This window comes from Nomia melanderi, chromosome 1 (genome assembly GCF_051020985.1).
Source record: "Nomia melanderi isolate GNS246 chromosome 1, iyNomMela1, whole genome shotgun sequence".
NCBI classification, from domain to species: Eukaryota; Metazoa; Arthropoda; class Insecta; order Hymenoptera; family Halictidae; genus Nomia; species Nomia melanderi.
Window position 1 is genome coordinate 27,554,290 of NC_134999.1, and position 20,643 is coordinate 27,574,932.

At 34.5% G+C, this 20,643-nt stretch overlaps 1 protein-coding gene across 5 annotated transcripts in view; it reads left to right on the forward strand.

The window, feature by feature from the left end:
• Nucleotides 1-20,643, forward strand: part of rhea (Talin_middle and talin-RS domain-containing protein rhea) — a 90,917-nt gene that overhangs the window by 45,373 nt on the left and 24,901 nt on the right. For all 5 annotated transcript variants that reach the window (XM_031980189.2, XM_031980188.2, XM_031980190.2 and 2 more), the window contains 6 exons: nt 12,938-13,130; nt 14,395-14,796; nt 16,193-16,463; nt 17,431-17,934; nt 18,703-18,797; nt 20,506-20,594. In XM_031980189.2, coding sequence (XP_031836049.1) covers nt 12,992-13,130; nt 14,395-14,796; nt 16,193-16,463; nt 17,431-17,934; nt 18,703-18,797; nt 20,506-20,594 — 1,500 coding nt within the window. In that variant the 5' untranslated portion in view covers nt 12,938-12,991. The remainder of the gene's footprint in view (nt 1-12,937; nt 13,131-14,394; nt 14,797-16,192; nt 16,464-17,430; nt 17,935-18,702; nt 18,798-20,505; nt 20,595-20,643) is intronic.

Here is a 20,643-nt window from a genome sequence, read left to right on the forward strand (position 1 = left end):
GCTCGTTGAACATAGTTGATTGGTCAACACTAAAACTACCGGATATGTCAAATTGACGGACTTCAGAATGTTTACATTGCAAGTATTTATATTATGAAGACGTTTTTGCAAAAAAATTTCAATTGAATTCGTGTATTTAGGAGGAGTCCTTAATTTCCAATTACGCGTGCTTAGCTGTTGTGTAGTCGTTGCGGACGGAGAATGAGACAGCTTCAGCGAGCAGGATCGACGCTTTTTGGATGGTAGAACTTGACACACATGTGTAGGGATCGATGTGCCCGAACAAATCCTGGAACATCAGCTGCTGACGCTCAGTCATTTCCGTAAGGAGACGCCTTAACACTGAAACTACCGAGAAATTAGAGGGACATATTTCCAATTTTTTATAAAAATTAGAGCAATACGTTTCTTGAGATTTGAAGAGTCGCCTAGTTTTGTATCTGTACAGATATACAAATTTAATTGAAAATCTTTCGCAAAAATGCCTTCATAATATAAATACTTGCAAAATAAAAATTCTGAGATGGGTCACTTAGGGTGTTTTGTATAAATCTTTTCATTTAAAGATGAATTAAGAACCCAAATTGTTTATCATTCTTTATTTTTAACACACTTCATTTAAAAGAAAAATATTCAAAAATAATAAAAAATAATCAACTTCAGATGTTTATGGTAATATAAAAATTGTTAGTAGAACTGATTAGAAAAAAGGAAAACACCAAATCAAGTTTGCAGAATATATTATAGAATTTTTAACCCCTTGCTTTGCAATAACGTGCGAGACTCGGAGTGAACATTTACAATAGTATTCAACAAACATAAATGTTACTCAGTTCCCTTGAATTCAAATTAAATATTATCAATTTCTGTTATCAATTACTATATTGGAGGTCAAACATAAACATAAAATATGCATCAAATTTTTTCCTTTTTTCAATAAATTATTACTGACTAAATTGTTGTATCTATCGCAGTTGAAAAATAAATCATAGGGCAAGAGTTTAAGCTAAAACCATTTTTAAAAGTTCGTTAAATTACTTTCGGAACAATTTGCTCGTTGCATAACCATTTTCATGATACAGTATCAAATTCCGCGAAGCGTTACATAACGAACATTTAATTAGTCGCGTCCTTCCCTTGATTGTATATTGTCAATTATAAATTGTCATAACAACTTAGACGTCCCTTAAATTTAATGAAAAGTGCGACGGAGCATTTCTCTTCGAGATCAAAGACGTCGAAACCAGGGAAGTTCTGTTTGATTATTTGAAAGACGCCTGGAAGTTCCCGGGAAAAACAGTGGGGTGCCGGTTTTCCCGAGGGGCGGAGGGGTGTAGAGTTAATAAGTCATTCGAACAGCCGGTAACAGGGTAGATACTTACGGTTTGGGGTCATTCTTCACTAACTCGTGACGGGGTTGTGGAGAGGCGCGAAGAAAAACTGTGCCATCGGAATCAATATTTGGGCAGGCGAAATAATCTCAGTGTTACTTTGTTGCCTACATTGAACAAATTATTTGTTAATGTAATTGAACAAAATTATTTAATATTATATTTGAAGAAAAATTATTTGTTAATGTAATAAAATAGAAAGGTGAAATATTTGTGAAGCAATAAATAGGAACAAATACAAATTGATAAAATAATCTAGTGATTGAATATTAATAATTTCTATTACTGAAAGTTGTGTAAACTAACATCTTCTTTTTTATTGTTAAATTATCAGCTATATTATCACACAATTTTTCTATAATCTTCATTTTTAAACATTTAAAATTTGTAATTTTTTAACACCCTCACAGCTGAATATCTTTCAGCTGAACGATATTGATTGTAAAAATTATTCTAAAATATGGTACTTGCAACTATGGAAAACTAATTCTAGTAATGATTCAGCTGTGTAATACTTTGGATACTTAATCTACTAATTATCTAATAATTCATTATCCAGACAGTAGATATTCTTCAAAATTCTCATTCCTAACAATACATCCTACAACAATAAACATACCGTCAACGGTCAAATGATCGGTTTTAAAATTTGATTAAAAATTGTTCAACTTGTTGGTTCAACTTGTGTACCTTTATTTCATAACTAATTATTTCACTACTTACAGTAGGTGTAATTGCAGGTTTAGCGATAATCTATAGAAAGATTTTCCCTGCTAAAGTTACTCAACAAATTTATATCATCCACTATTCGAGTGTCCATTTATTTTACGCACAAAAGACACATCACAAACTCAGTTAACCAGTTAACTGCGTTTAACGAGTATACACGTCATCTTAAAACTCTAAGGGGTGCTAGCTTATTCAACGATGGACTATTTATTTTTTTACACAAACATGTAATTCTTCGTTTCGCTTTAGCTTTTCGTTAGAATACATTATAAATGCATTTGGCCTGTATTTGGCGAGTATACTCTTCATTATTTGATTTTATTGCACGCACAATAAGATATTTTTCAAACTAAATTCCGTACACAACGGGTTAATCCTTATTTCCATTTAGTAATCGTGTAGAGGGACGAACAAGAATCGCGTCGATCCTCCCCAAACACTCCCACTTCGTTGTACATTTTCCATATTCGGTCGTATTATAGATATAGATTAATTCAGTTGAAATAATTCGCCGATCGATCTCCGAGCTGTTCGAAAATTTATTTTGGGCCATCGTGTCGTTGGTCACAACGCGTCGAGCCTCGTTCGTGTCGAAAGGAGCGATTCCCGACACGAGGGGGAGGAAAGAGGGTAACTTCGGAGAAAGACGAAGCTCATAAGGTGACGATGGAGTTAAAAAAGCTGACGGCGTTGCTTCCGACGCCTCGAGATCGCCCAGAATAGAGAGCGAGCAGCAAGTACTGCGGCGAACGAAAGTAAATGGCTCTAAGTGGTTCCGCAATCTCCGATGGTCTTTGATCAGGAGGAAAGTGGAACGATCTGTAATGTTTCGTTCGTTGTTTCCTTGATAAATTGTACTTTTCATTCGCCGTTCTGTTCCTCTCTTCCATTACATGTATCAGTTTTCTTTCCTTTGCACTTCAATTTTCTTCTTTTCATTAGTCTTTTAATCCCTTGCATTGTAACTTGTTTAACTCTTTCGTCCCTGAATCTGTATTTTTCCCCCTAACTCAAAGAAGCAGCTAAGAATAGGTGTTCTCAAGTGAAATTGAAGATTTTCAGTGATAGAAATAAGGCCAGCATTAACAATAATATAATAATTAATACTTAAGCTGTTAACCATAAGCAAAGATCCCCGTGTGGTACAATTAAGTATTATCATAGTATTAACCCTAACGAAGAGTGATCTGTTAAGTGTGTTAATATACAGGATGCCTCGATAACTGAAAATAATTCTTTATAAAATACTAGTTACAAGTTTTGATTTAATAAATCTTTGTACAGAGTATTTCTATTAATGTTTGTAATTTATAAACCTGGACAGTATTAAACTTATTTCCTTTCGCGGCCTGAATAAACATAGAATTATTTACTGTTTCGCAAAGTTGGTACCATTTCCATGATAATGTTTTGCTCCTGTGGCCGCGTTTATACTAAGTAACAAAAACTGAACAAAGAAAACCATTTTCACCTCACGACCATTAAGAGCTTTACGTAAACGCGTGAACCATGAAACTGTAGTAACTGTGAAACAGTAATATTATCAGAATTATTATTGTGGACAGTCGTTTAAACTATTGAACAATGTTTCCTTACTTTATTCTATACATAAAGTTACATTTCAGAAAAAAATATTTAGATTTATTTATAATTATTAAAATTACTAAATATAATTAAAATAAGAAAAATGATTAAGATTATTAAAAATATTATATGAAGTATTATGTTACAATAGAACATATTTTACTTTCAAATGTGCCCGATATTGATAGATTGTGTCCAATGTTTATAAATTATTTATCGACATATGCTTAACGCGTGGCAATATTAATTGAAGTTATCAAAATGTTCTTTTCGCCGAGTGCAGATGGTATACAAACTTGCGTCGTAGGAATGGTTTGCGAAGTCAAAGCTGAGAATCCATATATACGAGGTTCAAGTGAGATTGTACAATTTCCAAAGCGCGCACGAGAAAGTCAGACAGAAGCAAAGGCTTCAACGGTGAACTATTGTAGATTGTTTGTCCTATATTCAAGGCACGATGGGAAAAGAAGAAAACGAGTTGTTGTTCAATATTATCGTCATTCCGGACTCTATTCTACGTATGATACAGAAACATTATTTTGTCTTTTTCCTTTTTAAGCCATTTTCAATCTGCATGATATTTTAGAGATATGTCCCAACGAAATGGAAAATACAATTTATAAATGCATTATTTTCATTAAATTGTAATTAATACATTTGCTGCATTATTTCTCTAAAATAAATCTTCTGCTTGTCAATTATTCAATTAACCCCTAACTTTAATAATTTATTCCAAATATTATTTAATTTTACTGCAACTGTGTTTCCACAGAGAAATTTCAAAAAGTCAATTTAACTACTTAGTACTTTTAGTGCTAAACGTTTCAGAGCAGTACAGTTTTATACCTGAATGTCGTAGAGAACAAAAGATCGAAACACGGTTTCCTCTTTTTCTAACGTTTAGGACTTGTCAGGTTTAGCAATCTATGGAACAAATGTTTAATACATCGAAAAATTCTAGTCTGCAAAGTGTTAAATCAATATTTCTCGAGGGAACTTTTTACGTTCACGTTTACCGCGTTACGTGCAACTATCACATAATGTTTCTTTATTATTGTGTGAATCGTTAAAAGAAAATAAAATCATTAAAGAGTTAAAATATACATTTAACACGGTAGCTCCACGCGTCACGGTTCACCGGCTTTGTACGAAAAATCTCGTTTATATTCGGTCCGCCCTCGCGTTACACAACGATCGGGTGAAATTGGAACTGGGTGGTCCGAATTGGGTTTAAACAGCGAGTTAAACGGGAGGCGAAACGTTATTTTTCATGCTCGGCTGTATCGACAACGGAGGGGGGTCCGTGTGATTGGCACGTATGCCGACTTCCATTAAGAGAATGAACCCCTGATTACCGAATCTTGTCGAGCGTGCATAATCGTGTCTTCGTTACCTAGTTGCCGATCGACGGGACCCTCAATTAGTTTCCTCGTCGAGGCGTCGTCGCCGCGGAAAGAGACTGACGTCTAAATTTAGAGGCCGCGATCGATCCATTTTTGGTTAAACCTGCTGCGATCCACGATTTATCTGTACGTTTGAAATATTATTAACCCTTTGTCTTAACAACGCGTCATACTAATCGCGAAGATTGTAGAACGAATTTAAAATAATTAGGATAAGGATAAATATTACTCTGTTCTTTTGAGTTTAAATTAAATATTATTTTTCCGATATCAGTGATTATACTTTGAAGCAAACATAGGTCCTTTCTTATCTCATTTTTTTGCACCAATTTGCTATTGATCAATACAGTTGAAAACTTAAAAATAGAAATACTAGGTAAATACGAGATAGAAATAGTAATTAAAATCTGAGGTAAAAATAATAATTAAAATGCGAGCTAGATTTCAGAAAAGATTTAGATTTAACTCGTTACACTCAAAAATTTCTCCGCTGCATGTGTTCATCATTCTGTAACGAAATATTTAATAGAATTAAACAGAAACAATACACGAATGAAGGGTTAGAACTATTTTATTTCAATATTTCATGTATAGTTACAGCCCCTGATCCAAAACTTAGGGCCTCAGTAAGAAAATTAGAAAAAGGCAATTTGATTGTTCGGTAGTTTTAGTGTTAAATTACCTTTTGGGCTTCCAATACCACGATTACCACGAAGAATGGCGTACAAACCATGGTCCTAATTTTGTGATCAGGGACTGTATTACATCAAATTCGATATTGGATATAGAATTTTGTACTTTTCCTATGTCAAGCCAAATAGCAGCTATGAGTCGCCTATCGAGTGCAAAGGGTTAACAGGTGACTAACATTTCTCGGAATACTCGCGGGGCGAGCGAATAATTTCTTTTCTGTTCGAGGAGACAGCGGTGTGCACAAGTTTTTGGTGGGTGTCCCCGCGAAGATATCATGAAAACGCGACCGCGCGTTAACGACGCTCGTCGAGCATATAAATAATGATTCGCGGCGCGCCGGGTAGAGTGCATATCGTGGGCCGCGCCATGCCGCGGATGCACTCGCGTCTCTCGGTTGACCCAATTGCGGCTAATGAGGTCATTCCTCTAAATACATTCCATGGAAATTGGAAAGTGACGTACCGCGGTCGAGTGAAGTAACTTTGTTCAACGGCGAATCAATTTCTGCAGTGAAAATGGCATCGGATCGGATAATGGATCGCGCCGGGGGTTGTTTCGTCGTTTATTTCATTCCGCGCTCGTATATACGCTCGCCCGCGCCCGCGTTTCCTGAGCGCTCGTCGTCTTTCAACTGGTTCGAACTGTAGAACACTCTGTGGTGGAAGTAAACGATCTTTTTCTTTTCTTTTCGACACGAGTGGTCGGAAAGATTCATTTTTAATGTATCACTTGAATTACCATTGGTTGTCTGCTATTAGTGTTAAACAGTAGAACTACCGTATCCGTCCAAATGACGGATTTTAGTGTTTTTATTTTGCAATTATTAATATTTTAAAAGTATGAAATAATTTTTAAAATAAATAGTTTTAGTTAGATACAATAACAATATCAGAAAAATGTTTTCCAATCATTTTTATGTAATTATATATCAACCCCACTAAATGCTCGGTGGTTCTAGTGTAAATCAACTTTTATTGGGTATGAATCAACTTTGTTAAAAGTGACGCCATTTTTATTATATTATTGTGCTTACACGATCGAATCGATTCATTGAACAATTTATTAATAAACATGATTTTATGTTTCAAATAATCGTTAAATAGAATGTTTTATATAGGTTATTTCGATCTATGTGTCACGTTCAGTGTTAATATATCGATATATTAAAATTTGTGACTGATTTCGTTAGTAATGGTCTTCGTGAAATGGATGTATCATGTGTAGTCGTTGTGAGGATTTTTCTGGGTTTCAATCTCCCTGTTTTAAAATTACACTTAGTACAAGTATGTGTATGTGTGTGTGTGTGTATATATATATATATGTATACTTTTCACGCTATTATTAGTATATTATCTTTAGTTTTACTAATCAATATATTAGAGTTAGTGTAACTATAAGAAAATTTTTATTTCTAATAACGTTAATCACTGAGTCCAGTTCAAAACTAACGAAGTACATTAACAAAATTTTTACCATGCAGCTTGTGCAAATTTCACAAACTTAATTACACGAAGCACGTGTTGATTCTACTTTGCAGAAAGATTTAACTCTTTTAATTATATTTTACTTGCTGAAACTGACGAGGCGTCTGTAACATCTGTGAACATTTAGGAAAGTTAATTATTTTGAAAAATCTGTGTTGCGTTCAGCTTATAAGAAAATAGTATATATCTTCACTATAATAAAAATAAACAACGCTTAGTTTATTAATTGAATTCAAATTTTTATTGTAATTCTGGATATTTTTCGGAAACGATAATATCGAACGTGAAAGAACATGAAATTCAAGGGAACTGAACGTTAATGTTTCGAATTTAATAAAAATTCATGAAATAAAACGATAAACTAAAAAAGTTATAAGACTTTTTTGAATATAAATGTTCATTATCAATGTGGTGAAAATTTAGGAGAATGATGATAAAAGTTTTAAATAATTGAACAGGATATAATTACTTACGTGAGAAACGCTCAACGCTGTTTCGATTATCCTTGCTTACAACTTTCATGAACGCTGGACAACTTCATTCGGCTGAAGATGAAGCTAACGAAATTATTAGTCGAGGAGTTTACGATATCATTGCATACATTACCCGGCCGAGAGTTTCGAAATAAACTCGCTGCAAAGTCTCGGGCAAACTTTCGTGATCGTCGAACCATATTTTATGCGCATGTGATAAACCAGTTTAAAGGTCCTCAAATTTCAATTTATTTTCAATGTTAACCGACAACTTTGATTCTTTCCGTGCCCTCCAACATTTACTGCATTTTCCCGCAACATTTGTTTCGAACAAGGAGTTAAAAACTTACTTCAATACGAAACTTCAGCGAATACACGCGTAACACTATAACTTATTGATTTAAACGTAAATCAGTATGCGAAGTTTCAAAAGCCTCCGTCCTTTTTGGAGGAAATCAGTTATTCGAGCGCATTCAATCCTTCGTGGTCGAATGCCGCCGTAATGGCCACTTTGATGTTTCATATCTAAAAACGAATGCTGCAACTAAATAAATTCATTATTTAAATAACGAAAGATTAATACGTGGCTCTCTTTTTTTCTAATGTTTCAGACTTCTATGCATTTTCCGTTTTTATTGGGAGAGTTGTTAAAAGTTTAAAAAACGCTCCTCTACAAAGGGTTAACTCATTATTAACGAATGGAAGAAATCCTTTATTTCTCTTGACAATATATTGGTTTTTTTACTTCTTTACTTTCTTGTTCCTTTTTCTCTTATTTTCTTTGCAATGAAGTTATAGAGAATAAAGAATTATTGCTGTTAAATCATTGTTTACTGTTCAAAACGTCTTCTATGCTCCATGACAGTGCAGTCGGCAATTTATGTTTAAAGGAAATGATAAGCCAACATCACAGGCGTGTTTGAAGATAGAAATCTCATTGCAAAATTCAAGAAGTAACACTAGAACTGCCGTACTAGTCAAAATCACTGATTTTGGTTTTCTTGTTTTGCAATGATTGATACCTTAAAAGCATTGAATATTCGAAACTCGGAAATAAATAGTTTCAATTGTTAGTTACAATTTTTATACGGATTACATATCAATCATATTGAATGCTCAATAGTTTTAGTGCTAATAAAAAAAAAATGAAGTATTTTCAAGCTCCAATTTCTTCCGTCGATTAAATTATTCTCACACGAAAAATTGCATTTTTACAGTTCCTTTTAATCTTGTTATAGCTCGTCCTATAGTAGTGTCGATACAAAACATAAACGATTATAAGCGATTAAATCAAGAGCGGACAAGTGTTCAGTGAACAGTGTCCAGAAACACAATTCCCAGTCCCAGTGGAAGATAAAATCCGTGAACGGGTAAGAAAACCGGGTAGGTAGGCGACGTCGGTGGAAAAGCAAAGAGTGAAAATTAGATGGATAAGGAGGGAAACGAAATAAGTGGACAGGGGTGGCTGCGAGAGGAGAAAGAGAAAAAGTCTAGAGAAAACTTACGGAGAAAGAGGGAGCGAGAGAGTGAGAGGGTGGGAATACAGTGTCGGGAATGAAGAGGGGTAAGAGAAAACAAGAAAGTTGGAACGGGCACCGGGCAGAGGAGGGAGTGCTAAGGGGGAAGAAAAATGAAAAGGCGAAGAAAAGAGAGAGACAGAGACGCTTCGAAAGGTTGCGAAGGTTGTAAGAAGGGGATGGTGTCTCGGGGTGGTTGTGCTCGAGTTTGACACAGTCAGAGACCCGCGTTGCTTGGCAACCTTTAAGGGTGGAGGTCCACATTGGCGTAGGGTTCGCTCGCAACGAATTTATGCGTGTGGACCTCCACTCCCGCCCACTTTCACCACCCCCATCGGGACAAGAAAAAAACGGAATAAACGAACGAAACAGCCTGTAATTGGCGATTTCTTGGTGCGCGGTGGTGTAATATATCGTGTGTCATCCCCGTGGGCGGCGAATATATTTTTTCGAATCGGACGGATTTCTTTTTTGCGACTCGGTCGTATTGGGAGCAACGGGAAGGAGACTTTTAGTTTACTTGTAAGGTTAATGTTTGACTTTGGAATATTCGGTTTTGAACCCGTTTAATTGTTGTGCTTTTTCAACCCTTTGCGGTCGAATGCCGCAATAACGGTGACTTCAAACTTCGATATCTACAGAATACAAAGCTGCAAATGAATAATTTAATTATTCAAATGAAGAGAGATTTATACGAAGGTTTATTGTTTCATGATATTTAATATTTTTTTGTGGACCATTCAGTATCTTATGAAAAGATTTAATTTTAATATTTTTCAAATATCTCTCAAGGAGTTAATATCTCTATAATACTAGATTTATGGAAACTCTTGATTTAACGGATTTTGGGTTGAATAATTGTTACTTAATCGTGTTAAGAAAATAGTCTGTGTGATAAATCTTAATTTTCATTTTCTATTTTACTAAATAAATCAGTTCTAGTTTGTGGGGTTTTTAAGAGTACTGCTTTGACAGCTAATGCGTTCAACATATTATTCTCTTGAGTCATGCTTCATTTGAAATGTAACAGAATCAAGAAATTGTTATTTATTTCAAATTTTTGTAAATACAAAATTTGTATAACATAACTTACATAGAAACATTTACTTAAATATCCAAAGTTTAATTACTGATATCGAATAAAGTATCGTATTTAAATCTAAACCTAGTTGAATGCAGAACAGATAAACGTATGTATTGTATAATTATACGAATTAAAAATTATAACGCAAACAAATTTACCTGTGCCATATAGAAATTCAATTTCAAAATGCGTTAGAATCTTGACAAACCTTTCGGAACGTGGCTTCCTTACTTCATTTTTAGTTTCTGCTTCTTAACAGAATCAGGGGTCGCGGGATGAGTTTAATAGTGTGTTTCTCCTTTAGTCGAACTATTTCATCTAGGCGAAAACTTTATAATTAATCAAGTTTTCAATTAACATAACCGAACTGCTTGTCCTGCTCTTGGAATTCCTTTTTTAGGAATCGTTTTTCAATGGTCAAACAGTTTAGAGTGAAACGTGAAGTATTCTATGAAACTATGTTTCACAAAATTAATAGAACTTATGAAGATACTACAAGTATCAGTTATAAGAATTTCTTAGTCCACATTTCTCAATTTCTCCGTTGAAGTATTAGTAAAATTAATATTTTACTTATCTACCAAATCTGTAGTTAAAAAGAATCAATTAATCAATTATTAATTCAACTCCTTAAAAAGCTTTAAAAACTTTAATTACCCTCAAGAATATTTTGTTACTGCATTGTTTCTATATTTATCTTCATTACTCAATACCAATTGCTCACAAAATCTAATTTAAACCAGTAACTGTTGATGAGCGGTCAATATTCAGAATGAAATATTCCTAGTCGCGTCTCGATAAAAAAGGAATAAAAATTTGCGCTGTGTATCCAACAGTTTCGTCAGACAATAAGTTAATCTCCCGAGCCGATACTTTCAGCAGCAATTAAACCTGTCACGAGTGGAACGAGACAGTCGACTCGTCTTCATTACGGTGATTTGTTCGTATAACGCTCGTGGATTATTCGTAACTCGTTGATGCAAATAAAGCTCGACGGTAGTAGGTGTTTCGACCCCCGCAGAGCCCAAATGAGAGGACTCGTTTCATCGGATCGATTTAATTAGACTCGAGCCGGTTACAATTTATTTTTATTAGCCGGATACACGTGATGGGGGTGGGTTTCGCGCAAGTAGACTCTGTGGATCCCATGATGCACCCTGTGGCATGTTTCATGAGAAGCATCATACCATAGAAAATCGAAATACGGGGTATTCTACAGGTTTTAATGTAGACTTGGCTAGTTTATTTTATAACTAAATCAACGCCAGAATATTACATAAATATTTTAAATGTTACATAAAAGAATGTAGAAGTGTACTCATTTTCATCATTTAAGTTTCATTTTAATTATTCATTTAAACATTTTTTCCGCAAGATATATGGGTTTATGTTTTTTATATCTCAGAAACATTTACTAAACCTGTTCTCTTCGATACATCATCAGAAAAACCAATATTTAATTACTAACATAGAATTTTGTTTAATTTCGATCCTTCTAAAATAACCCGTGATATTGAGAATTTCTATAAACGTCCACCGTTAAATTATTAAACGCTTCAACGTATACGCGGGAGAAACTTATTGGGCGTAGCGTAAATCATGCACGGTGAACCGCCGGCATACCAAATCAAATGTCAAACGAAATATCAGATATCACTTGGTCTACCAATTGAAACGCTTGGCTATTGAAAAACGATCGACTCGGTGTGTTCCCACGATGGAATCAGTTAGCCAAATGGAGTTAACGAAGTATAAGAGGTCTCGGAAATTTGCAACGCCGGTAAAAACCCTGCCCTCCTCCATCCACCGCTTTATGATAGCGTATAACCGCGCTTACAGATAGGACGATGATATTCGAGCGAAAAACACAATGCCCAATCCGTTGCAACTTGTTGCACTTGATTCAGCCGTAAACTGGAAAACGAATATTCGCATAAACTCGGTTATGTTCTTCGTAATAGCGTCCATTGATCTACGAATCGTCGCTCCGCAACTTTTGAATATCAGATTGCGAATTTTATATGTAAACAGTTGGAAACCTCGATGGACAAGAACTTATTGCTCTGGAATCTAATGGAATTAATTTTATTATTTTTGCAATTGATTTTGTTATTTTCCAGATTAATTTTATTATTTCTAGAATTCATTTTGTCTGTTGCATAAATGCTAGAATGGTGGGTCGCGATCGCAATGTAAACAATTGAAAAACTCGGTGAACAAGAACTTATTTCTCTGGAATCTGATGGAATTAATTTTATTATTTTTGCAATTAATTTTGTTATTTTCCAAATTAATTTTATTATTTCTAGAATTCATTTTGTCTGTTGCATAAATGCTAGAATGTTGGGTCGCGATCGCAATGTAAACAATTGAAAAACTCGGTGAACAAGAACTTATTTCTCTGGAATCTGATGGAATTAATTTTATTATTTTTGCAATTAATTTTGTTATTTTCCAAATTAATTTTATTATTTCTAGAATTCATTTTGTCTGTTGCATAAATGCTAGAATGTTGGGTCGCGAACACAATGTAAACAGTTGGAAAGCTCGGTGAACAAGAACTTACTTCTCTGTTTCAGTCGAGTGATTCCGGTGGTTTTCGTGCACGCAGAAGATCACCCCAGGCAGTCGCAATGGCCACCCTATCCCTGCGTATCTCCATCCCGGAGAAAAACGCCACGAAGACGATGCAATTCGACCCGAGCACATCCGTTTACGACGCTTGCCGTATTATCAGAGAGAAGCTCGTCGAAGAGAGTAACATGGGCCACCGTAAGCTCCTACTTTCACCTAAAATATTCAGCGACCTATGGTAACGCGTGCACAGACGCAAACACCGTTAACATATTCCCTCCGGGTACCGAATTTTTGACAGTGACCTTAATGAATATAAATGAACATCCAGCTGATGCGATACGGTTTTTCTTTTAATTAAAAAAAGGAAGAAATTTATTTTTATATTGGTTCAGAATATATGCTGGAAAGATATTGAACTTGTATTGTGGCTTTTGTTCTGTTGGCATAAGCTTGTGTATACTATAAGTACATCAAACCTGTGGGCTGGTTGTATTATACGTTAGGGAATATTCATTATTTTGAATGAATATGGGGCTTTTAATAGAAAAGAAAGTTTTGTAAGTGGGTGGATTAAATTGTTCGTGTTCTTCTGATAAGTACTGCGCTATTTAAGATATTAAAAGTATTGTAGAAATTAATTTTGGTGATTACTTCCTTTAGAAATGTTATTTGGAAGAACATAAAGTACTAGTTTCTTCTAACTATAAATATTCTTATTATTGTTATCACGTTTATTATTTATTTCAGCAAATTATTATTAATATCTGAAAGATCTGACATTTTTCGTATTATTAATATTTCAAATTCTCAAAATTAGCACGTGTCCGTATGTGCACCATGACGAATACATGTTACAATAATAACTGTTTAAATATGTATTATAATTATGCATAATTTGAAAAAAATAGAATCGAATAATCGCTAAATCTACAGCCAAGGACTACTGATTATTCCTTGTCGACGCGTTACTATATAATATTTTAAACTATTCAAACGTGTATTACAATTGAAGCCATGACTCTCAAAACAGCACAAGTCAACCAAGCAACATATCCAGGAAATCAATCTTTCTTTTCATCTTCGTTCATTCATTTATTATCTATTTTATTGATTCTTTCTGCAAGCATTGGTTACACATACTTGACTATTATCAACCTTTACCATTTGTAGTAAACGTAAACACAGAATAAGCATAAAATTCTTCTCTTTTTCTACTAAATTATTGACGATAAAATTGTTTTATCGAGTATAGTTGAAAAGTAAATCATAGAGCAAGGGGTCAATCTCGATTTAGCACGAAAAAGAATCTAAAGCCTAATCAAGGTTAAATAGATCTGAGTAAGCTAAGAACAATCAAAAAGAAAACGATAAAAAGGGGATTTGCGTTGTTTGGTAATTCACGACTTCAGTTGTATATAATTTAAAAAAAAATAAAACGAAATGATCGATAAATCGACAGCCAAGGACTATGGACTATTCCTTGCCGACGAGGACGTGAAGAAAGGTGTCTGGCTGGAGCCAGGCCGGAATCTCGATTATTACATTCTGAGGAACAGCGATCTTCTCGAGTACCGGCGCAAACTGCGGACCCTCAGAGTGCGCATGTTGGATGGCACGCTGAAGACACTGCTAGTGGATGATAGTCAACCCGTCGCCAATCTCATGGTAGTAATTTGCACGAAGATAGGCATCACGAATCATGACGAGTACTCGCTGGTGCGCGAGCTGGCCGACGAAGAGACCGAGAATCAGAAGCCGGGCAATTTCGGCACCCTCACGCTCAAGAGAAAGAAAGAGGAGAAAGGCGAACGGGACGCGAAGATGGATCAGCTCAGGAAGAAACTGAAGACCGACGACGAAGGTAACGACACCGAAACTTTGATCTATCGATATCGAACAGTAACCCTTTGCTATTGGTGCCGCCGCAATGGCGACATTTAACACATACTATTTTATGATCAAGAGGTATTGTACACTGTTACCTTTACTATGCTAATTAATATGTCGCTGTACATTTGTTTCAAACACAATTGATTTTTATCTAGAACACCATTGAGATTTCGACCCATATTTACTGAGCTTTTTTTACTCAGGTTAATGAGTTGTGTACGCCCTTTCATTTATACGCAAGAATTTTCTAACACTCTGTATATGGGTTCATAGCATTCAAAGGGTTAATCTTCGCACAATCACAGTATTTTTTAACACTTTGGTTACTAAACTTGTATATGAGTAACGAAATTCTTTGTCTAGATGTAGAAATTAATGTTTGTTGCGAAACGTTGGCTCTCATCACTGTCTTCTGATAATGATTCGCATTTCTTCACATCTTTTCGTAATATAATTTGTTGCATTTCTCTATAGTTATTATTACTACTGTTTTAGTTTTCCACTGAATCCGTAGAAAATTCAAATATGTACTAACTCAGAAATCGTAGCGTTTAAATTGTATCGAAACGAAGTATATGCTGAAGAACATCACATTAAACACTAATTACAGTTTTTTAGAATTTTATCTAGACCGACTGGTGAAAAAAATATAGAAAATACGAAAAGAGTCGAGTTAACTTACGACGTCCGTATCTGATCGGATTTTTTTGATGAATTTACTCGGTCTTCTTTTTCGTTCTCTTTTTTTCGTGTCTATGATTCTTCGCGTTCGTGATCAAACTGATCAAACTTCGTATCTTTATGTAGATATAGATTTTTATGGATCAATTTGAAAAAATTGGATTCGAAAGGAGACACTCTTTTGTTAGTAATCTTATTGTATCGTAAAAAACATGAAGATTTTATTAAAAACTCTGTTCAACAGTTTCAATGGATCAGAAATTCTATCAGTGTATAAATCAAAATGCAATGGTATTTGTAAAAGTATACTTCAAGTTAATAATTTAATTTTTATCGCACGCGGTATCGATTTTATTTAAATTTAACTAGTACAATCATATTTGATTGCAAATTAAACGTCATCGGGTAATACAATTTGTTTCATTCTATTTTCAATTGAAGTTATTTTTCAGAATTTCTTTCATTTTACTGATTCTACACAATTGTACGATGTCTGTTTCTAGTCAAGTTTCTGGAGATATCGAACATGGCCTCGAATTTCATTAAATTAATCTTTCAGAACGGATTAGCGGTGACTTCCCTAAATATTTGTCTTCGATTATTTTCTTTTCTCGACGATTATTTGTTCAATATTTCGTTATTTCCGCCCGTTTAATCCGCTAAGGGAACGTAATCTCTCTTCATAGTGAACTGGATAGATCCCAGTAAGACGTTGCGGGAGCAAGGAATAGACGAGTCGGAGACGGTGTTGCTGCGGAGGAAGTTTTTCTTCTCGGATCAAAATATCGACAGCCGGGATCCCGTGCAATTATCTCTTTTGTACGTTCAAGCGAGGGATGCGATTCTAGACGGCACGCATCCAGTTACACAGGAGAAAGCTTGCACTTTCGCCGGAATACAATGTCAGATACAATTCGGCGACCACAAGGAGGACAAGCACAAACCGGGCTTTCTTGAGTAAGCATTCGAAATAATAGCATTCCATTTTTGATCAATTATTTCAAACATAGTTTCAATTATATTATTATTTACTTATCATTATATTATATAACCAGTTAACTGCATTCGACGAGTATACATGTCATCTTAAAACGCAAAATAATACTAATTTTTTCAATGATAAATTATTTATTTCTTCAGATAAACGCATGGTTCTTCTTCGTTTCGCTGTAATTTTTCATTAGAATATATTACAGATTCATTTGCCCTGGGTTTGACAAGTATGTACTTCATTATTTGATTTTATCGCGCACAAAATGAGAGATTTTTCAAACTAAATTCCACAGTTAACTGGTTAATAGTATAAATTAAATTATTGGATAGAGTATTGAATATTACATAAATTGTTAAATTATAAATTATTAAAATATAAATTAGTTCTGTCAATCGTGTTACCAATTGATTTCTATGTTTAACTCCTTGCCTTATAATATCGTGTCAACTCGTAGTGAAGATTTCAAAGAGAATTTAACGAACATAAATATTACTCAGATTATTGAACACTTTTTCTGCTGCTTGTGATCGGTACAAATACTCCTAAATGACCGATATAGTTTCTCTTATCACGTTGGAGCGTACGTCTCTACTTGTAAAGCTCTATAACTTTAAAATCCAAATATAATAGAATCTCGTTATGTTAAACATTCGAACTCAAAAACTTAACACTTTATCTACTGGAAGCTTATTAATCGGTTTTTAAAGTTCGAATTAAATATTATCTTTCTGTTATCAATTATTAAACTTCAGAGCAAACATAAGACATATAATACACCTAGAATTTTCTTTTTTCACAGTAAATTATTAACGACAAAGCAATTGCATCGATCACAGTTGAGAAACAAATCATCAGTGCAAGGGATTAATAACAAATTTCTCACCCATTATCTAACATTAAATAACATTTGTAAACGTACTATTCTCACAGTCTGAAGGAGTTCCTGCCGCAATCGTACCTGAAGGTGAAGGGTATCGAAAAGAAGATCTTTGCGGAGCACAAAAAGCATGTCAGTCTCTCCGAGCTGGACGCGAAGGTGTTGTATACGAAAACGGCGAGATCGTTGAGCACATACGGCGTCACGTTCTTCCTGGTAAAGGAGAAGATGAAAGGCAAAAACAAGCTGGTGCCACGTCTGCTCGGCGTCACGAAGGACTCCGTGCTGCGGCTCGACGAGAAGACGAAAGAGATCCTGAAGACCTGGCCGCTAACCACCGTTCGCCGTTGGGGTGCGTCCCCAAACACGTTTACGCTTGATTTCGGCGATTACTCCGATCAGTACTACAGCGTACAGACCACCGAAGCTGAGCAGATACTCCAGCTGATCTCCGGTTACATCGACATCATCCTGAAAAAACAGAAAGCGAAGGATCACTTCGGTATCGAAGGCGACGAGGGCTCCACCATGGTCGAGGACAGCGTGTCGCCTCTTAAGTAAGTCGCGCTAATTTCGTTAATTGGGAACAGCAATGAGGGAACGGGGAATTGTTGGTTACGAGTTTGGATCTACCAGCAGTCAGTTAGTTCCTGTTTGTTGAACGTTGTTTGTGCGGATGGGATTTGACAGAATAGTTTTTGGAATTTCATGGAAGACTTCTTGAGGCAACGTCAAAGGAGCTTCTTGGAAGCTAGGAGAGAATACGGAGCTTCGAAGTTAATGGAGTTTGCTTTAGTTTTGATTTAATTGCGATTGGAAGATGATATATGATATAGATAGAATTTTTTTTACTGAGTTTTGGGGCGGTATGTTATGTTATTAGTAGTATTTCGTGTTAATGACTAATTATTTTATTATGGTTTGATATATTTAGCGTCGGTATTGAAGATGTTACTTATGATACTTATAATGTTTTACTTTAAGTTTTATAAATATATTTTTTCTTGACTTTTGGAACTAGGAGCAGATTTTATTTCATTTCATTTCATTTCATTTCATTTCATTTCATTTCATTTCATTTCATTTCATTTCATTTCATTTCATTTCATTTTATTTTATTTTATTTTATTTTATTTTATTTTATTTTATTTTATTTTATTTTATTTTTATTTATTTTATTTTATTTTATTTTATTTTATTTTATTTTAATTTAATTTAGTTTGTTGCATTTTATTTTATTTTGTTTTAATTCATTTCATTTTATTAGATTTTTAAAGTTGATGACACTTCCCTCGTTTTTCTAAATTCGTTTGTTTTCTTTGCAGAGCGACATTCATGCAACACACAACGAGCAACGTCGGTAAAGGAAATGTAGAAGCCGTGTCAGTCGCCATACCAGCGGTCATGAGAGTGGGAGATGGTAAGAAATCTTCAATGCTTTCACAGTTCCTCCAAAATCAGTGTCTTGTATCTGTAGATTTCTGACTCCCATTATTTGTTTATTATAATACTGCTTCTAATTATTAATAAATTATTACATTAATTTGTTCCTTTCCCCCAATGTAAGAGAGTTTACAAATTGAATTGATTTCTGTGACCTTTTAATGGATATTTTATTTTTTTCATCGGTGATTTCGTCAAAGATAAAATAAGACACTGTATTTTGGCGTTGCTTGACTATTCCAGGGTGAAAGACAAAAAGGAAACTTGGGAAATCCTTGCACGTTTGAGTCCTCGGACATTGGTCATTAATTTCTCGTCGATTTTGTACATAATTATACATATAGTTCGACAAGTTTAAAATGAATCTTATGATAAGAGTGTGATTATATTTCTTATCTTGTGAGGTCGCAGTGTTCTTTGAAATAATTATATAAATGTACCTTAAAAGATACAAGAGAATTGACATAGATTAACTTACTCATAAACAAACGTAGAAGAGTAAATGAAATTTTTATTTGAATTTTTGTATTTGGATTGAAAGAGTTTTTCAACATATTTTATTTTATTATTTTATACTATATATATTTTATATTTAATGAACTATACGGCTAGAAACAACTAATAAATGAACGATTATAAGAATAATAGTGAAGAAAAATGTATGCTAAAGTCAATATTATCTAGAAACGTGGTTCACTTATAATTAAACTGTGGATCTTTATACAAATTAAAAGGTTTAAGAATATAATTAGAAAAATAGAACTACTATGGAAATTATTTTTCCTAGCAAATATTATAGTAAATACTACAGTTTAAATATTTTATATATGTTCCTGTATTGCGCGAATTTTGTTCTGTTTTACACTTCCTGATTTCCTATAACTACATATAAATCCACAGCTTACTTATAATAGTGACTTCCTCTACACGTTACACATTACAGTGTACACTGCTAGCATATATGGAGACCAATAAATACAAAAGAAAGGAACCTTCCTATTGCTTACTAGCATACTTGCCCAGAAATGTCTATTTTAATAATTTCGTTTATACTTAGAATATCTTTTAATACGTTGATGACGGCGTGTATCATAAAATATGTAGTTTATTAACCCTTAAATGCTACAGTCACTCTATTGGACTGCTCAGAATTTTTTTTTATCTGCATTTTCTTTCATGTATAACTTACAATGTTGAAACATCATGTATCTTCCAATTACATTATAATATTCAACCATTGAAATTATCTTATGTTTTTTTCATACATATGTTTTAGCATTAATTTATAATTCGCCAGCGGTTTGATAAATCGACCGTAGCACTTAAGGAAAAATTAGTTTGGTAAATAGAAGAAACTGCCATGTAGTTGAAAATTGATTTATTCACTGATAATTTCAATAATTTCAACAATTTTAGAATTTCCCAGCCAGATGGGCAGAAACGTGAATTCCAGCCCCGGCGTCAACGCGTTAAACAGTCTTTTAAACTTGTCTAACTGTACACGATTGTTCCCTCGTTTCGAAAAGACGAGTCAAAAGCTTTCCTGTCTAAATGTGTCGCTTCGCATCACGGAGCCGATTAGCGAGTATCTAGCTTCTTGTTGAGCGTTGTCAGTGTCGTGCAATCGATCGTAACGATCGATCATTGTAAATACCACTCGGATAGTTGCATGATACGATTTATAGGGGCTCGACCATATGAGACTGGGCACATGGGCGGTGCTCAATACACGACTGTCAGCGGCCAGGTGAACATCGCTCACGCTCCACCGATGGTAAGAGCTATGAGAAACTTGGAGGGCCCTTGCTCATGTCGAATCAGTG